Source organism: Myotis myotis, unplaced genomic scaffold, assembly GCF_014108235.1.
Source record: "Myotis myotis isolate mMyoMyo1 unplaced genomic scaffold, mMyoMyo1.p scaffold_m19_p_18, whole genome shotgun sequence".
In the NCBI taxonomy this organism is placed as follows: Eukaryota; Metazoa; Chordata; class Mammalia; order Chiroptera; family Vespertilionidae; genus Myotis; species Myotis myotis.
This window is the reverse complement of record NW_023416322.1, coordinates 35761559-35784419: the sequence shown is the minus strand read 5'-3', so window position 1 is coordinate 35784419 and position 22861 is coordinate 35761559. Positions and strand designations below refer to the sequence as shown.

The following is a 22861-nucleotide window of genomic DNA, read 5'->3' as shown; positions in this document are numbered from 1 at the left end:
AAATGCACGTTTATGCATGAAACAAAGTAAGCCAGATTTTAGAGAATGAATTAGTTTAACTGAAATAAAATGTTCCATGTTATTGCTTTGGTAATTGAGACTATCTTAGCATTAGCATACAAATTAGCCCGTAGACCTAGGCAAATAAAGATGCTAATAAAATGTAAGGATCCCCAAGATCATTAATACAGAATTTGGTTAGGCTTTTAATGTTAGATGACGCTTACATCTATCATTTCCACCACAGTCCAGGTAAATCTGAGCATTTTCTAAGCCAGTGAAAGATTTTTTGTGCATCAGAATTTTTTAAAAATCCAAGAGGATTTTATAATAATCCGTGGGAATAAAAACCGGAGACCTGTTCTGTATAGGAGGCAAATATTTGTTTTATCTGTCCACTCCGCTTCACCCCCATCCCCTGCCGCCTTCATACTTGAGAATGACGTCATCGAAATAATGCAGGTTTGAGTTGCAGTTACAAGAGATCCAGGCTTCCATGAAAAGAAGCTCATGAGCATCGAACACTTCAGTGAAAGGTAACACGCCTCCCGGTGCCTGCCTCGCTCTGACAGAGCCGCGCACCGTTCCAGGGCGTTACCCACACAGCCTCCGAGGTGATGAGGGCCCCAACCTTGCCGGCTGCACAAGCTCCATCACCATCCCAGGCCACGCGGGGTTGTCCAGAGGAGCCACTGAGCATGGGCCATTTGAGAAAAATTGGAAATCTATACTGGCATCGATTGAACTCTATTAGGAACACTTGGCACAATATTATAAAACAAACCACACTTCCCACCTGGCGCCTCCCTCCCCGACCCCGGTTAGCAGCCAGTCCATGCTGAGCACGTGTATTTGTGGAGGGCACGGTGGAGGATCGCTCACCTGAAAGCCAATCCCCCCTCCCCACGCTGGCTACGAGCCCGCCTAGTAGCCTTGTGTAGCCATGTGCTGTATGAGATGCTGGGTCCCCTTCCGCTCAGAGGGTGGAATTGGATAAGGGTCTTCATTACCGTTTGCGTCTTTGGTTTAGGAAAGGACATTTGGGCAAGTCTGGCTGAGGAGCTGGAGGGGAGGTCCTGCTGGGGGCTGTGGTGGGAAGGTTTCCTCGATTTATGGGAAGAAAATGAGGCAAGGAGACACTCCCTTCGCCTCTTTCAGTTCGGACACTTCTGTGATACTTACGTTTCTGGTAGCCTTGCAGCCATCTTGGGACCCAGCTGGTGGGAATGCACATCGATACATGTCTGTGTATCTCTGTAGATTAGGTGGCTAGAGGGAGCCCCAAGAAACCTTGGAGATCATCAGCTATAACTTATTAGGTTATGTTATTAGGTTACGCACCATAGCAGAGATAGACGCTTGTAATGTGATTTTTTAAAATTATGTAGTTATTTCCGGAACAGTATCCTACCAGAATCAATTCACTGGGGTGGACAGCTATTTCTAGCGTATTTAAAAAACTGAGCCCAAGCTTACAAAGATGGGTGCATTTAATATGTACAGAATTCTAAAGGTGCCGAAACCGGTTTGGCTCAGTGGATAGAGCGTCGGCCTGCGGACTGAAGGGTCCCAGGTTCGATTCCTGTCAAGGGCATGTACCTGGGTTGTGGGCACATCCCCAGTAGGGGGTGTGCAGGACGCAGCTAAATCGATGTTTCTCTCTCATCGATGTTTCTAACTATCTCTCTCCCTTCCTCTCTGTAAAAAATCAATTAAAAAAAAAGAAAAAGAATTCTAAAGGTGATTAGCAATGCTGAGATCTTACTAGAGGCCCGATGCATGAAATTCCTTCCCCCAGCTGCTGGCACCAGCTTACCTCTGGCACCTGGGACCTGAGCTTCCCTTGCAGCCCGGCTTCATCCAGAAGGTCATCCGGAAGGATGTGTGCAGGGATGTCCAATCTAATTAGCATATTACACTTTTATTATTATAGAAGATATCTGAATAGCATGTTAAAGGTGTAGTAAATAACCTCATACTCTAAGCTTCTGTTAGTCGAATATTCTATTCCTTGTGGCCAAAAGTATCCTAATGGATACAATCTGGGCAGGAAAAGGTGTTTTCTCAGAGTTGCTGCAAAAATAGATGATGGGGAGATCATCAAGATTTCATTCCAGAATCCGTCAGTGTAGGCAGTAGTTCAGAAAAAAATACTCCAGCTTTGTCTCAGATCTGGGTAAATCTGAGCAGCCCACGTAACTGTGCTAAGCACCCCCCCCCCTTTTATTTTTTTATCTCCAGATGCAGTTTCCTCTTCTGTGTGTGTCTGACTGATGTGAACTGCATCAAAAGGCTGTCTTGCCCTTTGGCTTCCGGTTGGATTTGGCCATCAGGATGTTCCAGCAAGAGCCTGGTGGAGGGCGGTGAGTGAGGTATAAATCTCCCAGCTTCCTCCCTGGGTGATTCCATTGCTGGACAAAAGGTCACAGGCGTTTGTCAGGCTGCCCTCTCTGTACCAAGTTTTCCTAACTGTTCCTTTCACCTTGTTTCTGCAGATCTGGGAGCTTGTGGCCCCAGGGTTCCACATTCCCTTGTGGTTTCCTACCCTCCCCACATCTTTGTCAAGTTCCATTTGCTTCCTGCTAGGCCCTGGCTGATACAAAGGTGTGAACAAAATCACTGCAGCTGTGGAAGCTGGGCTCAGTCTGCCCAAGACTGGGGCAGATTCTGTGGAATTACCTCAGGGCTTTCCCCAACCTCTAAAGCAGTAGTTCTCAACCTTGGCTGCACATTAGAATCACCTGGGAATCTTTTTAAAATCCTGATTTCTGGGCCTCATCCTCCCGAAATTCTGTTTCTTTGTTATGGGGTGGGGCCACAACATTAGTAACAAAGAAACAGAATTTCAGGAGGATGAGGCCCAGAAATCAGGATTTTAAAAAGATTCCCAGGTGATTCTAATGTGCAGCCAAGGTTGAGAACCACTGATCTAAAGGGAGGCAGGAGAGTACCTCCATGTCATGTGCAAAGGTGAAACAAGCTATCATAGGTCAGAGAAGACACTTTCCACCTGAGGACAAGAAATCAGAGAAGGCTTCCTGGAAGAGATGGCATTGGGGCGGAGGAGGATGGGATTTTTAAAAGCCAGAGATGAGTGTGAGTCGAGCCAGGGAAGAGATGAGAGCTCCAGAAGAGTTTCTGGAAAGTAGTGGAAGGGACTTAAGATGCCCTTTATTCGATGGTAGTTCTCCCTCCACCTCGGTTACAGATGTGCAAGCTTGAAGCTGAGATCCGGCCAAGGTCAAACAGCAAGGCAGTAGCATGCCAGGACTCCAACCCAGGTCTGCTAGTTACTAGGCTAGTTCTTACTCCACCTTCTATCTCCACTCTACCCCAGCTCACCTCAGGCAGGTGGCTAACTTGTCAGTCTCTCCTAGACTGTGACCTTGAGAGCAGGGCTTCTGTTTTCCTTATCCTTGAACCCCAGTACCTGGCACACTTTCTGCCATAGAGTAATCCTTATCCTCAGCAGGCAGCAACCAAATGGTTAAGAGGCATCCATGCCCCTCCCAGGCACTATGCCAGCGGTTCTCAACCTGTGGGGCGCGACCCTTTGGGGGTCCAACGACCCTTTCACAGGGGTCGCCTGAGACCATCCGAAAACACATATATAACTACATATTGTTTACAGTAGCGAAAGTACAGTTATGAAGTAGCAACGAAAATAATTTTATGGTTGGGGGTCACCACAACATGAGGAACTGTGTTAAAGGGTCGTGGCATTAGGAAGGTTGAGAACCACTGCTATGCAGGTATTTTATATGCACCTCATGTTATTTCTCCAACAACTTGGAGGGGTTGAATTATCTCCATTTTTCGGCTAAGGATGCTGCCGCTCAGAGAGGTGGTCTAATTGCCCGAGGGCACACAGCAGTGTGTCCCCGACTCTACCTTTTATCAAAGGGACTCCCTGCCTCAGTGGACTTTCAATAACATTCCTTAAAAGAATGAACTAGCAAGAAACATTGCCTCAGTGTAAGGGATCGGCTGTAACAGGCCACCCTGGAGGCCCAGCCACCTCTGGCCGTGGACTCAGCCAGGAGTCTCAGGTCCAAAGTGCAGCCTCGGGGCTCAGCGTCCCTCCTGCAGGCCCCGCCCCGACTCCGCCCGGCTCGCCAGCCACGCCTCCACCTCGGGGAGTGGGATCTCTCTTCCGATCCGAGTTTACCCCGGGCTCCAGCTGCTGCCCGAGGGCCTCTGGGCCCTGCAATCTGGAGCCGGTTCCCCTCCCCTACCCCTCCCTCTCGCCCTCCCTCACTCTCCAAACTTCTTTTTTCCACCCTCTTTAAACTTCAGTCATCCCAGTGCCCGCCTCCTTCGCGCCAACCACCCAATCGGTGGCCCTCACTCGCGGCGAGGGCCCGCCCCCTGCCCGCCGGGGGCCAATCCTCCGCGCGCGTGTCGAGCGCTGGGGCGCAGTCCCGAGCGCCCGGCCAGTGACGGCAGCGCGCCGGGCGCCGCGGGCGGGGCGGGCAGGCGGGCGGCGAGGGCGGGGGCAGGGACCGGGCGGCGGAGGAGCTTGCGGCGGGTTTGAAAGCGGCAGTTTCCTGGCAGCCGGGGCAGGCGTCGGTCTCCGCGCTCCGGCTCCGCAGCGGCCACCTTCGATCCGGGCGCCGGTCTATGGGGATCCTGCGCGTCCCCGACGGATTGTTCCCGCCCCGGCGCTTCCCCGCCGACCTCCCCGCCCCTCAGCCTCCGCCTTTCCCGCCGCTGGGGCGCAGAACCCCCGGGGCCGGCGGTCGCCTGTGACCCCGCCCGACACCCCTCCGGAGCCGCCTGGGGACCGTGCCCTCCTCCTCGCCGCGGTCTAGCCCGCGGGAGAGCCCGGCCAGCCCCGAGGAGCGCTGCCGGGAGGGGCGTCCGAGGGGGCCGTCTCGGGGCTTGGAGCGGCCGGGCCCCCCGCGGGCTGTGGTCCTCGGGGCGCCGGAGCGGCGAGGCCCCCCTCGCCGGGCTGCGCGGGCCGCCCGGGGCCCCCGCCGCCGGCGCGGGGTCTCCCCCATGGTGCAGCGGGGGTCGGGATGTCGAAGACGCTGAAGAAGAAGAAGCACTGGCTGAGCAAGGTGCAGGAGTGCGTGGTGTCCTGGGCCGGGCCCCCGGGCGACCTGGGCGTGGAGGTCCGCGGCGGCGCCGAGCGCGGCGAGTTCCCCTACCTGGGGCGGCTCCGCGACGAGCCCGGCGGGGGCACCTGCTGCGTCCTCTCGGGCAAGGCGCCCGGCCCCGGGGATGTGCTGCTGGAGGTGAACGGGACGCCTGTCAGCGGGCTCACCAACCGGGACACCCTGGCTGTCATCCGCCACTTCCGCGAGCCCATCCGTCTCAAGACCGTGAAGCCCGGTAGGCTGTCTGCTGTCTCGGTGGAGGGGAGGTCCGGGGGGTGGGGGGCGGGGGGCGTCCTGGGAGCGGCGGCCCCTCCCCACCACGCGATCCCTGGGAGTCTCAGACCTCCGGGGGTGCGGGACTCCCTGGCGCAGGGAAGGGCGGCCGCGGGCATCCCATTTTGCCGCCGGGAAAACTGAGCTCTCGCCCGGCCGGCCGGGCTGCTCCGGGAGCTGCCACGGGGCTGCGACCCGAAGCCGGGTGGCCTGCGTGGGGAGCAGAGTTTTGGACTCGGGAGGACGCCAGCCCTTTTCTGTCCTCCTTTGTGGCCGAGGTCCCCAGGATCGGAGCAGTGCCTTTGGCACAGTCTGACGCCTTTTCCAGCGGGGAAACGGGTCTGGACTGTGGAGGGACTTGGCGCCAAGGTTACCACCACCCAGTGTCCCCGGGGGAGCTGAGCCGCTTGGGTGTCGCCTGCACCCCAGCAGCGCCCGGGGGCTGCCCGCCCGCCCGCCCGCCCAGGTGGTTCAGGTGTGTGGGCACCGATGGGGTCCAGCACATGACAGGCGACCGAGCACGGTGTGTGCCTGCAGCGGGCTGTTGCCTAGTCTGGGTTTCGAAGGAAGAAGACCTGGCTAGGTGCCTCGCTGAGTGAAATCCTGTGTCAGTCTTGGATTTTTACAGAATTTCATTGGAGGGGGTGGGTGAAAAGCCCCCCCCCCCCCCCCCCCCGTCGCTCTGGTGTCTCTTGTGCTAGTAAAATCGGCTGCGAAACACGTTACGTTGTATGACATTTCTGGTCAGTTTCAAAGCCTGGCTCTGCCGGTGAGCAGTCAAATCCGAACGTCTGCAACAGTCCTTACGCATTTGTAATTGACAAGAGTTGGTCGGTGTCAGCATCGGTAGGATGTAGTTCTGTTTTCTGAGATGTTTGTAGGAGAGAGAATGAAGACTACAACGTTATTAAAAATCAGACTGTTTTTGCTGCATGTGCCCGACTGCATACACAATGCATCAAAATAGAATGGGCTGCTTAATTGTGACTTGGGCTAGAAAAGGCAGTCCATCCCTTACCGCAAAATGCTAGAAAATTCTGGAGGAAAATTTAACATGTTGTTTTCCTTATGTGCCCACCTCCCCCCCACTCCACCCCACCCCCTTCTTAGCAGCTCGGGAAATACTTCTTTAATAGTCCTTGGGCTTAATCGCAACTGATGGTTCATGGTGCATTATACATATGTGCATATATTGTGGGTGTATGTATATACAGATACAGACACACTCACATGTGCCTGCAACCTCAAACTAAGATTTTCTTCATATGGTCTATTCCAGCATATTCATTTTAAGCTGATGAGTTTGTGTGAGGTTTTCTTTTTATTGCTGTTCATTTTTAAAAAACTTTGGAAGACTTAAAACAAATTTTTCTGGATAGTTTTGTGAATTCAAAAATTCTTAAGTCAAACTTTCGGAGCCATTATGTGGAGAATAGAGGAAAGGCTTTGGGGCCATAATATAGCCGGTCGGATTCTGTCTGGAATGTGCCAGATACTATATACCCAGCACTTCCTGGTCTAAGTGCCATGTAGTTCAAGCCCTGTGAGTCAGGGACTAATGAGAACATGGCCAGCATTGCTTTGTGTTTTGCTTTGATTAGTTGGGGCATAGGTGAGAGTATAACTTATTTTCAAAAATACTGTGAGAGTTGATTGGTTGAGGAAGAAGTTTATAGACTGGGGAGCGTATCTTTAATTAATATTAGTCTGGTCTGCATATTATACATTTTCCCAACCTTTATACCAAATTTAAGAAAATAATTCAAATTTAGAGTGTATTTAGTAGTATTTTTTGTGGTGAGTAAACATCCTATACCCCGGAATGTAGTTGACAATTTGTAGAGCAATAAAATTTTACTCTTGGCCTGGCCGGGTAGCTCAGTTGGTTAGAGCATCCTTCTGATGCACCAAGGTTGTGGGTTCGATTCCTGGTCAGGAATTCCTAAAGGGTATCACAGTGTGTCATCTAAGATTAATATTCTTGTTTCTAGGCAAGTTGTGATTATAAATTTTTTATCTCTTAAAAATAGTATTCTTAATTTCTTAATAGCCTCATGTTAAGCATTATGTTAAATGGCTTTCTTAAATGGCTTTGCTTAAGCATTTATTATAAAATAGAAAGGTTTTTGCAGGTGAAGCACACGACTTTAAATATTAGAAGAGGTTATTCATAGAACTTTGAGTGTGATTAAAAACCGCGTAAATATTACCTCCAGAGAAGATGAAGATTCTGTACTGTTGGGTTTAAATGAGAAAAGCAGGAAAGTACAGAGGAAGGGTATTGAGGAAGGAATCTGGCCTGCACATTGTTTGTTTTTCTTCCTTTCATCCAAGTTTGGGAGAGAAATGGATTTTTCAGTTTAATAAGTATTGAAAAGCGTATTGAGCACTCTGTCTCTCGTCTCTGTTAGTAACTCTCCGTTAAACTATATTCATAACATGTCATTTAGAAACCAGCACAATGCCAGAGTGAATGTAACCGTGCTGTAAGATGTAGTAATAGCGGGGCATGACCTCATACTGTCTTCTGACAAAGTCCATGGTAGAGGGATGAGCTGGGCGGTGGGGGTGAGCTGGGCGGTGGGGGGGAGCTGGGCGGTGGGGGGGAGCCGGGCCGATGGTAGTGAGTTGGGCCATGGGGATGAGCTGGCTGGTAGGGGTGAGCTGGCTAGTGGGGGTGAGCTGGCTAGTGGGGGTGAGCTGGGCCGTGGGGGTGAGTGGGCCGTGGGGGTGAGCTGGGCCGTGGGGGTGAGTGGGCCGTGGGGGTGAGTGGGCCGTGGGGGTGAGCTGGGCCGTGGGGGTGAGTGGGCCGTGGGGGTGAGTGGGCCGTGGGGGTGAGTGGGCCGTGGGGGTGAGTGGGCCGTGGGGGTGAGCGGGGCTGTGGGGTAGGCTGCTGAGCGCTGATTCTTCCAGCTTGCTCCTTTTCATCTATTAAGAGGAACCCAGCCAAAGCCACACCATCACCCAGATGACTTAGTGAAGGTTCTTTCCAGCAGTGACTGTCTAGCTTTGATTTGGGGTTTTGATTTTTTACTTTCCTTCGTTATAATCTTTAATGGAGCTTTGAAAGTAACTCTTTAAAATCTGGTTCCTAATTTGAGGCTTTTCCTGCGAGAGTTGGGGCATTTCTTACTGCATTGTTATTTAGTATCATCATTATTATAACTACCTAGCACTGGTACTTTCCTGCTTCTAGGAGAATCCTTAGTTCCACCTATTCTTGAACCAACTGGTCACCTGTTTCATAATTACAACCCTGTTGTTTATTTTTCTGCAAAGAAAAAAGTTTTCACGTGAACTTTGTGTTTTCCTGCAGTAAAGGAAGTTGAACTTTGGACTTCTGAAATTGTTTCATGATATAGTCCCGTGACCGCCATTGGGTTCTTTGATTTCACTTCGGTGGATGCTTTTAAACAATTCCTACCCCTTCCTTAACTTTTGGGTCTTTTCGTGGTTGTTTTTGTTGAGCGGGTAATTTGGGACTTGTGGTGAGTTTTGTTTAGATGGCTGTAATATTTGAAGACGGGAAGGGTGAGAGAAATTAGAGTTAATTGCTAGCCTCCTAGATTTGCAATCCAAACTTTTCTCCTTACCCTTTTTCAAGGAAAAGAAACTAGAGAGAGGGTGAGGCAGCCCTTGGGGAGAAAATAGCATCAAACGTTGATAAATTTTAACTTTGAAACTTTCCTGCTGACTCAAAATTTGGTAGCATTTTTTTTTGGGGGGGGGGTTCTAAAGTTAAAGTTAGTCTTAATAACCCAAGGTTCAGGTTCTGGGCTCCATTCATGGACACATGCAATTCATGATACTGGGCTTATTCCGTAGTGGCAGAACAAACACTTAACATTTGGCCCTTTCCATTTTCAGATCGTTTTTACTTCATTCAGTTTAATGCTAACACTGATTTTCTTGGCACACTACTCAGTGTTCCCTGGGAAGTATAGGGTGTCCCCCCCCCCCCCCCCAAAGGTATACACACACTTGGAATAATCATAGAGGCAGTGTTTGTTAAAATACATTTCATTTTCCAAGTTGAGCTTTCAGCTGTTAAACGTGTGTATACCTGTACTTTTTTTTGGGGGGGGGGGGCACCCTCTATAAACTGTTTTTCCTCTAAGATCCTGAGATGCCCTTTATGAAGCCTCTTGCCCTGCCTGGTTTGGTGCATTGGTTAGAGCGCTGGCTCTTGGACTCAAGAGTTGCGGCACCGATTTGATTCTGATCGAGGGCACATACCTCGGTTGCAGGCTTGATCCCAGCCCTGGTTGGGGGGTGTGCAGGAGGCAACCAATCTAGGTGTCTCTCGCACATCGATGTTTCTCTCTCTCTCCCCTTCCCTCCCACTCTCTCTAAAAAAAACCAATGGAAAAAATATCCTCGGGTGAGAATTAACCAAAAACAAACAAAAAAAGAACAAAACAACAAAATCCCACCCCTCTTATTACAGTAGACAAATTTCAGTGACTTCCTCCCCCTCCCCCTGGCCTCTAATTTATATAAACTGACGGTAAATCAAATCTCCTGCATTTGTTCAGGTACCTGACTTAGGAAGTCAGTGCATCATCTCAGGTGAATGGCTTCAGCGCATGGCTTTCCTCTCTCACCCTCAGGCTTTGTAGGGTTTGTGGGCCCTCAGTGTCTGGGGAGTGTGTCGTAGAATTCCATGCTTATGAACCATTTCAGTCTCACCTGCCAGTTTCAAGCTTCCAGTTTCCAAGTCAATTCCAAGTGGTTTGAGAACAGATAAATGTTTTGATATCGAAGACTAGAACCGTGTCTCCTTTGCTTAATTGATCGCTTTTGTTTCTCGTCTAACATCCTGGGAGACAATGTCCTTGCAGTACTACAGTCTGGTAGAGGGAAGAAACATCCTCCCTTACAACTGTTGCCAAGGGGAAGACCCTCAGGAGCTGGGGGGCTGGTGCTGAGGGACTTGGAGGAAGAGAGGCATATCCATCGCTCTCCTTGTCCTTGAACAAATATTATTCAGAATGTGTGTGTGTGTGTGTGTGTGTGTGTGTTTTTTAAAAAAATGCTTATTTTGCTTTATAAAGAGGACGTAAAAAGCTATATTGTTACTGGCTCACATTCATTCCCTCCTCATTTCGTGGTGCGCGCACCATGTGAGCCAGCACTGGCGATATAAAAAAATAAAATATAAAGATGAGTCAGAAACAGTCTCTGTCTTCAAGAAGCTCACAGTTTGGTGGGAGCTTAATAATTCATTGGTAAGGAGTACCTGGATAAAAGGAGCACCATTTTGTCTTTTGCACTTTATCCCAGTTCTTAAATAAAACTTCAGCCAAGCTTCATATGCCTGGCCCTTGTGGCTCAGTGGTTGAGCATAGACCCATGGAGGTCAAGGTTCGAATCCTATCAGGGCATATGCCTGGGTTATGGGCTCGGTCCCCAGTAGGGGGCATGCAGGAGGCAGCTCATTGATGATTCCCTCTCATCATTAATATTTCCTCTCTCTCTCCCTCTCTCCCTCTCTCCCTTTCCCTCTCTCCCTCTCCCTCTCCCCCTTCCTCTCTGAAATCAGTTAAATAAAAAGTTTCACATGAATTTTGGTGGAAGCTACATTAATGAGTTTGTTGCCTAGTATTCTGTTCTGAAAATGGTGTGTAGTTGCATCTTAGGATTTGGTGTTCTCAAGTCCTTACAAAAAGAGGGCGGTCAAATATAAACGAAATTACCTTTTGAAAAGCCCTTAAGATATACTGTGTTTTATTTACAATGTTTTTAATGATATCACCTGTATTTTATACATTGGATTTATATTGTACCATTTTTGTTGAAAACCAGATGAAATCGTTTGCTTACTTTAAAGAGATCTGTTGTTTGTTTGTTTGTTTGTTTTAAAGCCATCTGTTAATTCTAAGAAATGATTCTCATCGGGGCATGCGTAGTACATTTGTGGAAGTTACTTTTTTGTTTTACTGTGGTCCTTGCCACCTGCCCTTGTTTTCTGACTTGGCTGGTTGGGGAGGAAATGGTGAATAATTTTGAACTCAGCCTGGCTTTGAAAGATGGATACATTTTGGTTGAATGGAATTAAGATCAGCTCAGTGGTAAGTAAGAAGTGAAGGAGAGAAAAACGCGGGCAAAGAACCTGTAATATGGAAGGGTTTACAGTCTGGCTCATCTCAGCAGTTTTGTGTGTGCATGTAATTTTATTTTGTATAAAAGCACAAAATCCACTTTATGGAATAATTGGAAAGTAGAGGGAAAGCCATATTAATCGACCATATTAATAATTTACATGTGTAAGTAGTTCTATAAGTGTCTCCTATTGGCTTTTTTTTTTTTTTTTAAAAAAAGCTGGAGCTGGAAATGTTTTTTCTTCTGTAAATAATATTGGTAAGGTGCTTAATGCAGTTTCTACCTTCAACCGTATTCAACTTGTAATGTTTTCTGTATTTTAATTTAACCCATAATGTAGATGAAATACTAGCATTAGCACTGTACCTTAAGGTTAACAGGCTTTCTTGGGTTGCTTCGGAAACCTAGCCAGTTTTATGGGAAAACACCATTTGCTGGTCTAGTAAAAAGGGAGCCGAAAATGTGTTTCCACATGGACCCTGCCTTCTCTTTTGTTATAGTCACAGTTGACTGACTTGTTATAGTCACAGTTGACTGACTTGCAGTGCAAAGGGTAGTGCATATATCTCCACTCCCCTAATCCCAGCCATTTTATTCTTAGGCAGCTGTTACAGTGGTTCCCAGGGGACACCCCCCACCCCCAGGTCAGTTATACCAACATGGCCAGGGGGCACGGACTACATTTTGGGGACCATAATTTGACTTGTGACATATCGAAATACCTGGAAAAAAAAACAGACTGTGGGCATAGATCATAAGATACTTCATTTCATTCACACTTTACACTAGAGATACTGTATTAAAGCCTCAATAAGAAATATAGAGGGTCCAACTTTTCTGCTATAATTTATATGGAGATTAGGGCTTCTAAACCTATTATAGAATGGGAAATGTAAAGAAATTTTGCTTCAGATTTAGTAATTACTATACATTCTTTAAAAAAATTTTAAATTGATTTTAGACAGACAGCAAAGGAGGGAGAGGGAGGAAGAGAGAGAGACATTGATTTGTTGTTCCATTTACTTATATATTTTATTCATTGGTTGATTCTTATATATTTCCTGGCCGGGATGGGGGTGTGTTTGAGCCCACAATCTGGGCATATCAGGACAATGCTCTAATGGTTAGTAACCAGTTGAGCTACCTGGCCAGGGCTGAATTACGATCTATTCCGTGTAGAGACTTCCCTTCTCGTCTTGGGCTTACAGTATGAACAGTGACTGATCTACGCATTAAAACTCGCAGGCCTCTTAGGCTCTGTGCTATTTTTTTAAAAATTTTTTTGGCAGAGAATTTTAAACACAGAACTATTTTTCTTGCTTGAGGAAGCTTGTGCGAGGCTAACCTGTATCTCATTGACCTGATGGGAATTGCATGTGACTGGGAAATACGGGACTTTACTCTACATAAGGACATTTAAGAGAAATAGGCTTGCTAAGGGGAAATACTCCAAAAGGAAGGCAAGAAGAAGTCTTTATGCACAAAGGCTTTGTTTTGAACCTAATCAAATAGAATGAAGCGAAATTGGCTTTTCCCCTCTAATAAAATGACTTTAAAAAGCCACTTTAATGGAGGAGTCCAGACGATCTATTACTCTTTGGACGTGGCTATCCTGTTTACAGCAGGCACCCTGTGATATGTAGCTTACATCGCAGCAGGAAGGGCAAACAGTTCCTAACTCACAATCCAGTTTATGAACTTGGGAGGATCCTGTAGCAAGTGGCAGAAACTCTAGAGAGAGTAATGTAGGCGGAGAAGGCGTTCATTGGCTTACATACCTGAAAACGCAGGCACAGGGCGTGAGCAGCTCACTGCGCATCCTCCGCTCACCTGACTCCCTTTGCCTCTGGGCTGGCTTCTTTTCTCGGTTTGTTCTCGGTGTAGCGGGGAAGGTGACTTTGAATCCAAGTCAGAGTTCTTATCTTTTTTGTCTGGAATCCAGTGACAAACCTCATGCAGGGACTTGCATTGGCCCAGTGCCCATCGCTGGGACCAATTGTGGAGAGAGGGCAGTGGGGCTTCATGATGGGCCAGGCCTGGTCCCATGTCCACGCCTGCAGCTGGCATGAAAAGCACAATGATGAATAACCGGACCAGGACCCCAGGAGAGAAGGGAGGGGTAGGCCCTTAAAAGATGGGATGCTGGGAGACAGTGCTGGAGGAATTGGCCTCTTGTAAAACATTTAATCTCTCTTATTTTGAAACCAACAGCAGTACATAGTTTCCATAAAACTATCATTTTTTAAAAAAACAGTTATTGGCCATAGACCAAAACCGAGACACCGATTTTCCTAAAATATTATCTTTTTTGTTTTTACAGTTGTTGTTAAATCCTCATCCGAGGATATTTTCCCATTGATTTTTTAAAAAGAGAGTGAAGGGAGGGGGAGAGACACAGAGAGAGAAGCATCGATGTGAGAGAGACACATCATTTGGCTGCCTCACACACCTGCCCTGACCAGGGCCAGGGATTAAGCCTGCAACCGAGGTACAGGCCCCTCATCGTAATCAAACCTGGGGCCCTTCAGTCTACTGGCCTACCCTCTATGCACGGAGCCAAACCAGCTAGAGCAGTGGTTCTCAACCTTCTGGCCCTTTAAATACAGTTCTTCATGTTGTGACCCAACCATAAAATTATTTTCGTTGCTACTTCATAATTGTAATGTTGCTACTGTTATGAATCGGAATGTAAATATCTGATATGCAGGATGGTCTCAGGTGACCCCTGTGAAAGGGTCGTTCGATCGCCAAAGGGGCCGCGACCCGCAGGTTGAGAACTGCTGAGCTAGAGCAATGTTATCATTTTTGAAAACTTTAACTCTAAAAAATGGCTCTTATCTAAATGCTGTTTCTTAAAAAGAAATTGAGATGTTAATGATACCTTAACGTGCACAATTTAAAAGGCCTGCTTGTAGTTTTTCTTTGAATTTTTTATGTCAAATATGATTCTCTAAATCAATGCTGCTTGTTCTTAGGTAGATAGGCTACTTGGGAGGACCATTTCATTATCTTTGGCATTGAGAAAATGATTATTAGTCTAGTTAGCGCAGTTTTTAAAATATATTTTATTGAATTTTTACAGAGAGGAAAGAGAGGGATAGAGAGTTAGAAACATCAATGAGTGAGAAGCATCGATCAGCTGCCTCCTTGCACACCCACTACTGGGGATGTGCCTGCAACCAAGGTACATGCCCTTGACTGGAATCGAACCTGGGCCCCTTGAGTCCGCAGGCCAACGCTCTATCCAGTGAGCCAAACCAGCTAGGGCAGTTAGCGCAGTTTTTTTAAACGTAATACAAGGGTGGGCAAAAGTAGATTTGCAGTTGCATTGTGACACTCTTTTGAGTTAATGAAGCTATTGCAATAACCATAACCTCCATGTCTTTTTCTATATGAACAACTGTAAACCTACTTTTGCCCACCCCTGAGTTGTACCATTTTGAAAGTGAAATTCTCAAGTCATTGCTTTCCAAGCTGTTTTGCTTTTAAAACAATGGCCTTTTAAAAACGTAACTGGAGACTGCATTATTATTGTATTATTTCTAAGGGTTGGTTCCCTAATGATAGCTTTTTACCCATGATCTCATACAAGTTACACATAAAGGAAGTACTTCACTGGCTCTTAACGTTGAAACACTGCTTAAGTGTGTAATGTGGTATCTGTGTAATCATCAGAACAGTTGTCTGGCAAGCATTGCAGGGTAACGTCTGACCACCTTTGTGAAGTTTTTTTCCTGCCTGCCCTGCATGGGGGCACAGAGGTACTCGGAGTGGAGGTGGAGGGCTGAAAGGGAGGGGTGGGTACCCTGAATATCTTACCACACTACTAGAGGCTCAGTGCATGAATTTGTGCATGGGTGGGGCTGGCCACCTGCCCCGATGGGGGCCAATTGGGGCTGGGCCGGTGGGGGGTAGGGGACGCGGGAGGTTGGCTGGCCAGACCCGCCCCTGATCGGGGTGGGGCTGGCCAGGGGGAGGGGCTGCAGTAGGTTGAGGGAGGCCCAGAGGAGGGATCCCCTGATCAGGCCGGTTGGCCACTGCAATGCGTGTCATAGCGAACTGGTTGTTCTGGTTGTTCTGTCGTTCCGGTTGCTTGGCTTTTATATATATAGACTTTTATATCCTACTTAATGTCTTCAGCTTTGGTGCCATAAAAACAACTGTCATGTCAGCCTTCCGTTTGGGAATGGCGTGCACAGTAGCAGCTTTGCAGTTGTGCCTGTAGTTGGGCCTTCAGAGAGTGTGAAATGCTGGTAGGTTATTGGTAAATGCACGTGTTGCACATAAAAATGAGCATCCATGGAACTGGGTGTGAGGCATCAATAAGAATCATAGGAGGGCCTGTGTATGTTTACACTGGGTTATGTTCCCTTGGGATTTCTTTAGACCATCTGTGGAAAATCACCGTGTCTACTGCAGTAGCCTGCTAGGATCCGACTTCTCCAACATTAATTCCATAGATTGCCTAATTAAGCCCTGAAATCTGTTACAATAATACTAACGTCCTTACCTCTGCTCACAGAACTGTGTTTTTACCCACCTCACTGTCTTTCGACAGAACACTGTGTCAAAACATTATTCATTTTAGCTAAGGATACTATTCACTGATTTCGGGGTTTGATTTTTGTTGGGATGTACATGCTAATGAAAAAATTGAATTCCCTTTGAATAGGATTAGATTTGCTAACTAAAGCTCTCTCTCACATCGTGCTGTTGATGAGTGAAATGACACCTGCAACTCCCTTTGGTGGCAACTGTCAGTTGACAGCCTTGCTCTCAGTCTCATCGGACTATTCCGACTTGGGGACTTGTCATGGTAATACTGGCTGCCACCAAAGCAACAGCCATACACCAGGGTGTCATCCACCCACCTTGTTTGGTTTATAAGGACCTGCGTGTTGGCGCACATGTGTTGCCTGTAAAGAAATGGGTAGATTGTTACTCGCCATGCTCTGGGCCTTATCGCCTCCCTTTTACGCATGACAGAACGGAGGCGTGCTTGGAAAGATGACACAACGCAGGTCACACAGACTCCCAGGGAGGACCGTGAGCTGCAGCAGTCCTCCCTCACTTGCCAGAGAGCATTATTTCACCATGTCTGACAAATCCGTCTGACTTCCTCTTTCTCTATTAAAGCGAAAACCCCCACACTCCTGAATTGTTCGAGTGGGTGTCAAACCCGGTGACACACTGGGCAAGTGCCTAAAATAAAAGCTCCGTTGCTTGATTCTCTTTCTAAACGAAGTTTCTGGCAGTGCAGTGTCATCTGTACAGCTGAACTGCACAGTCAATCAGTTATTCCCAAGAATTACCAAGCATCACCGTTAGCATGAATTCTTGCTACCTTCGCGAGGCAGTATTTTCAGCGGTTTGGGTAGAATCGGCGCTCTTAGGGGACGCCTCCTTGTGAGATTGTATCCTTGATGCTGGAGATGGCACCTTGTTCTCCTGTTTCCTGTCCGCTTGCTCTGCAATTCCCTCCAGGAAGGTGTCGGTCAGCCCACTTACCTGGAGGCAGGAAGCCTTGTAAAAACGCTCTGATGAACGGAGAGGCATGAATATGCGTTCGAGTTAAGACGTTTTCGTAAGTGTGCAGACCCTTGTCAAAGTACACGTCGCTGAAGCAAAACTTTGCCAAGCTGGGCAGGGAGGAACTCCTTGTGCTCGAGTGGATGGCTCCCGTTCCAGGCCTGAAGGGCTGCGCAGGACGGCGGTTCTTTTGAAGAGGCGGCTGGAGCGGGTGCGGAGGATCGCCGGCTCTCATCCTTTAAGTGTTTGTGCTGTCGTGTTTTCCACTTGGGCTCAAAGTCAGTCAGCCGGTCACCTGGGAGGAACCAGAGCCATCCGTCCAATACCCCTGGTCTACAGATGGGTAGCTGCTCGGGACTCCCGGCAGGAAGCTGGCGGAGGGGGGACCAGAACTCAGGTTCCTTTTATTGTTTTTGTAGGAAGTTGAGCGGGTGGGGGTGGGGGGAGGTGGGAATCTGTTCAACAAGCCTGTCTCTTTAAGAAATCTGCGTTCTTTTGGGATTACGTGGGGCGCACTGACTGGGTTGGTGAGGCCATCACCACACAGGCGTGGATAGAGGCAGGGAGGAGGGGTGACCAGGAGCTGGAGCACGGGACAGGCGTTGGCATCACCACGTGCCACAGGCTTTCAGGGCATCTGCAGCCCCCGTAATGCTGCAGCGTGTGGTTAAGATGTAAACAACAGGAAAGGGTGAGCCGGCCCAATAGCCGAATGTTCTTGTTCGTTGGATTAGCTTTGCAAACGAAGCTTTCCATCAGAAATGGTCTTCACGGCGCTCACCGTGGGATCCTCGTGAATGGATGCTGTCACGTGGACATCGCCATTGCTGTCCTAGGCCCCCCCCCCCCCCAATCTCTGTACCCCCCAACCGGGGGATGACAGAGGGGGAAGATGATAAAGAGGGAGGATGAGTTGTAGGGCTAGGGCCTGCTGAGGGATCTGGTAGATGAACCATCGAGGGCACTTTGGCTCAGGGTCCTTGAGCTTGTCTGGCTGTGAGGATGGTTGATGTGACTAAAAGGAGGGCTGTGCCCCTGCAGGGGCCAAGACAGGTCGATGTCTCAGGGCACTGAGAGCTGGCAGCACAGAGGAGAAGGGGTGCACCTGTGAGAGGCCAGCTGAAGAAAGGGGATGAGGAGGCAACTGTGGGGAAATGGTATTCACTGGGTAAAACGGATGGGAAGGGTGATCTGGTGCATGTCTGGGAAGGAACAACATAACTGTAGACATGAAACAAATCTTGCTACAAACAGCCTTTGCAGCATCAGCCAGGGTTCCGTGCAGGAAGAGAAAGGGATATTATGTAGGGAGTCAGTTGCGTAGGGCACCTTTGTGCGGCTTGGAGGGCTGGGCTCCAGGCCAGGCCTCTGAGAACGACTTCCAGGACACCTTGCAGCCACTCGCCACGGGAGCTGCCGCCTCTGCCGTGGTCAGGGAAGTGGCAGGGAGGAGGGTGTCACTGAAATCACGGCGGGAAGATGCCACTGTAGCTGTGATCACAGCGATGACAATAGTCATTGCTGTCACCATCATAGCTGTTGGAGTTTGGAATGTAGCGTCTGACCACGGCTGTGACAGCTTCTTGAGGCCCGTGAACGGGTGGCTCGATGCTGGAATGCTGCATTTGGCACTGCTGCCACTGTCCTCAACACCCTCAGTGCTGGAGACTGGGCAGGGCATGGCCATGACCTTCTTTGCTAAGTTGAAAGCAGCTAAAACTACCGGCTGATGGGGCGCCGCTTCCCTCCTGCCTTCCTGACTGTGTCCTGCACCCTAACCGTGGCGTCAGGTCTGCAGCCTGAATGCTAGCTGTAAAGGAGTCCGGACAAATACAGTTTTCAGTTTCCCAACCTCTGCATTTCTGGAAGGCCTGCTAGAAGGAGGTGGATGCTGGGTGCCAGCTGAACCTTCCAGACACTCACCTTATTAAAGACAGGATTTTAAGTGCAAGGTAGCCCTTTCTTGACAACTGTGATGTCCGTGAGCTGCTCCTTTTGAAGGGACCTGTCGTTGGCATGATCATGGCCGACGGACTGTTAACACCTGTAGTGACCTTTTGTACGAGGTTGGCTTGTGTCTGTCCGACCTGCTGTCTCTGCTGCTGAGACATCTATGTTTTATGTCACTTGATCTCAGGCTCCCCTGCAACCTGCAGGCATCGCCACTGAAGCAACCACTTCGTAGGCTGGTCAGCAACCTGCGATTTCTGGGGCTTAAAAAGATGAATGGAGCCCGTCAGACTCTTTCCTGGGGATTTGAACGAAGACAGAATGGAAGGAATTTCCAATTAGGAGTCGGAGCTCGAGATGAGAGGTTTTGCCGTGATGTGCTGGGGTTGGCTGTACCCTTTCCTGAGATTGTTCAGTTTTCGGGAATTTGGCGAGTTAGTTGTCCAACACAGACATTTAAAAAATGATAATTAAATAAAGGAGCAGCAGGGCATTGTCATGGCAATGTGGTTTTGGCTATTGTGTGTTGGAGCAGTGGTCAGATTAAGGAACTCGAGGGTACGCATATAAAAGAGGCTGTTCAGCATGGAGAGGGTGTAGAGCTGGGTTTTTGGTTCCGTTGACCTTATCTGACACAAAAGGACTGTCGCTGGCATTGAACTGACGGAAGAAGTAAAACTTCCCCTATGCTTGACATCCTTACAACCTGAGATATTTCCAGAGTTCAGGGACAGGCTGGCTCCACGCCAGAGAAAGCTTTTGCTAAAGGGGCATTTCATGCTTGTTAGGGTCGCGCCTGTGGCCTTGTACAGGGTCTTAGGTTCCCAACAGGGAATTCACAGCAGTGTTCTCTGACGACCATCCCATGAGATCTGAGGGCTGTAGCGCCCTCTGAATGTGTGGCCCTGGGGGTGTGGGGGAGGGCAGGCTCCTCTGTGCTGACACAGGCCACTCACTGGCTGACCAGCTGGGGTATAATGTGTGCACTCAAAATTTCCATCCAACATTGGTTTGCAACATCATGTAAGTTTTGGGTTTGCAACATTACCATTCAGCATCTGAATATACTATATCGTGCTCACCACCAAAAGTCCAGTTTCCATCTGTCCCCAGCCAGTTGGCCCCGTGTACCCATTTCGCCCTCCCTTTCACCCCCATCCCCTCTGGTGACCACCAATTTGCTACTCGTCTCTCTGAGTATTTTGGTGGTGGTTCATTTTTTTAAGTATTCCACAGGAGTGAAAGAAGTCCTGAAGTATTTGCCTTTTTCTGTCTGGCTTATTTCATTTAGCATTAATTCTCTCAAGGTTCATCCGTGTTGTCCCAAGTGGCAGGATTTCGCCTTTTTATGGGTGAGTCGTGCTCCATTTACACATGTACTGCATCTTCTTTATCCAATTTTCTGTCGTTGGACACTTAGATTGTTTCCATATTTTAGCTGTTATAAACAATGCTACAGTGAGCATAGGGATGGACACTGAGTGGCCAGATTATTATGACCACCACCCCATCAGTACAATGAAGTGAATTAGTTATGCTAATAATAATAATAATAAAACCTGGAGAGTATTTGCTTAGGAAGTTTTCAGTATTCAGTATTTTTGGAAGTGTCAATGAAGTACTGATGGGGTGGTCATAATAATCTGGCCACTCAGTGTATATGTCTATTTGAATTAGTATTTTCTTGTTCTTCAGATACATACCCAGAAGTGGAACCCGGATCATATAGTAGTTCTATTCTTAATTTTTAAAAAAAATATTTGTATTGATTTCAGAGAGGAAGGGAGAGGAAGAGAGAGATAGAAACATCAATGATGAGAGAGAATCATTGATCAGCTGCCTTCTGCACGTCCCCTACTGAGGATCGAGCCTCAACCCGGGCATGTGTCCTTGACCGGAATCAAACCCGGGACCCTTCAGTCTGCAGGCCGACACTGTATCCACTGAGCCAAACCGGCTAGGGCTACTCCTAATTTTTGAGTCCTACTGTTTCCCATAGTGGCTGTACTAATTTACATTCCCACCAATGGTGTACAAGGAGGGTTGCACTTTCTCTGCATCCTTGCCAGCACTTATTCTTGTCTTTTTGATAACAGCCATTCTAACAGATGTGAGGTGATATCTCACTGTGGTTTTGATTTGCATTCCCCGAATAATTAGTGCTGTTGAACATCTTCTCATGTGCCTGTTGGACATCTGTGTGTCCTTTAGGAAAAATGTCTATTCAGATCCTCTGCCCATTTTTTTGGTTGTTTTTGTTGAGACGTACGAGTTCTGTATATGTTTTGGATATGAACCCTTTATCGGATGTATGATTTGCAGGTCGTCTTTTTCTAGTCAGTAGGTTGCCTTTTTGTTCTGTTGGTTTCCTCTGCTGTCTGCCCTCAAAATTGAGGTGTTGTGAGAAGGAATCTACTGACAAAGTAGATTAACAGGCATTAAAATGCCTCTGAACCACCTCTCCTTCCATTTCTTGCAGGAAATTCAGCTCCTTTATAACCTCATGGGGCCAGCGTCCTATGTGTTGACTTGGAGCATTGTTCGGTGCACATGACTAGTTCTCATCAGCTATAGACCCATGTTCTGCAGTTAGAGCCCCGGCCTTATTCATCTTATAACTGAAAGTCTGTACCCTTTTACTAACCCCCCCCCTCACTTGCCCCACCCCCAGCCCCTGACAATCAGTCACCATTCTACTGTTTCTGCGAGTTTGCCTTTACGTCATTTCCTAATTTCAATGTATTTTACGGCTACCCGTGCTCTTGGGTGTCTTTGCATGTATGTTTCCCTGTGTGGTAGGAATACGGTACAGTGGCCTGCTCCTGCACTTGTCTCCCCAGCGCCGTTTTCTCTGTCCTCACGGCTGTGGCGGGAATTGGTAGCATTTACCAAACGCACCACCGATTGTGGGGGTGGGGAGCAAGAGGCAAGGTTGCAGAGGCCAGGCTGACCGCGCACAAACTACCGTCATGGGAGAAGGAACTGTGAGTAAGCAGGAAAACTGACGCGTGTTGTCAGGCTGAGCGGGGAGACAGCAGAGCCCCGGGGAGGGGCTGCACGTCCTCCCCAGGCCCAGAGTCATTCTGGAGTCTTCCTCCAGCTCCAGCCCCGTTTTACTCCCCGCTCCTGGCGTTATGTGAAACTGCGAGTTCCTCTGTGTTATCTACCTTAGCATCACTCTGGAATTTTATTTTGCTTACCATGTCGATGGAGGAGGCCGTATGTTAAAAGTTTGGGTTCAGGTTTTCTGGGCTCCACGTGGAGGTACATTAGGGAGAAAGAAGTGAGATAGAGAATTTCCAGAGGGGACAGCTGCAGCTTGCAGTTCAGGGTCCTCCCCCCTCCCCCAATACATGCCACGTTAGAATAAGATTGAAATCTCTATAAGGGATGATTATCATGAGTACATATTTGTCTTTTTATTTACATAAATATACATATCTCTTAGCCTGAGGCATTTTTCATCTGTAAACATTGCCCAGAGGATGGATGGGAGCTGCTGGTCCGCAGAGCGGCTTGTTACTGTGTAAGTGCCCCCGCTTCAGGGCCAGAACCCCGGTGGGGGGGGGGGGGGCGCTGGCAGCTCTCTCTTTGCTCCTGTGGCTCCTGCCTGTGCCCATAGGAGCCGCGGAGGTGCCGACCGCAGATGTGCACCGTCTGTGTCGGCGGCTCCCAGCCTTGGCCTCCTCCCTGCCTTTGATCCGCTGCTCGCTCTCTGCCCATCTCTCCAGCTTTGTTTTCTCTCTGTGCCCATCGCCTCTCCCACGCGTCTCCGCTTTCCCAAGGAAAACCCGGCCTGTGCGGTCCCCCGCCGGCCAGGGCGGCTGCTGGACCTCGCCACGTGGGGTGTCTGGGGCCGGGGGTCCCTGAACACCTAGGGTGGGTCCTTCGGTTTGTTATGTGTGTCC

At 48.6% G+C, this 22861-nt stretch overlaps 1 protein-coding gene across 4 annotated transcripts in view; it reads left to right on the top strand.

The window, feature by feature from the left end:
- Positions 1–4499: 4499 nt before the first annotated feature.
- Positions 4500–22861, top strand: part of MAGI3 (membrane associated guanylate kinase, WW and PDZ domain containing 3) — a 141130-nt gene continuing 122768 nt past the window's right edge. For 3 of the 4 annotated variants that reach the window (XM_036342679.1, XM_036342678.1, XM_036342682.1), the window contains exon 1: positions 4501–5334. In XM_036342679.1, coding sequence (XP_036198572.1) covers positions 5019–5334 — 316 coding nt within the window. In that variant the 5' untranslated portion in view covers positions 4501–5018. Of the gene's footprint in view, positions 5335–22861 lie in introns of all 4 variants that reach the window. The other variant, XM_036342680.1, reaches the window with a different exon arrangement.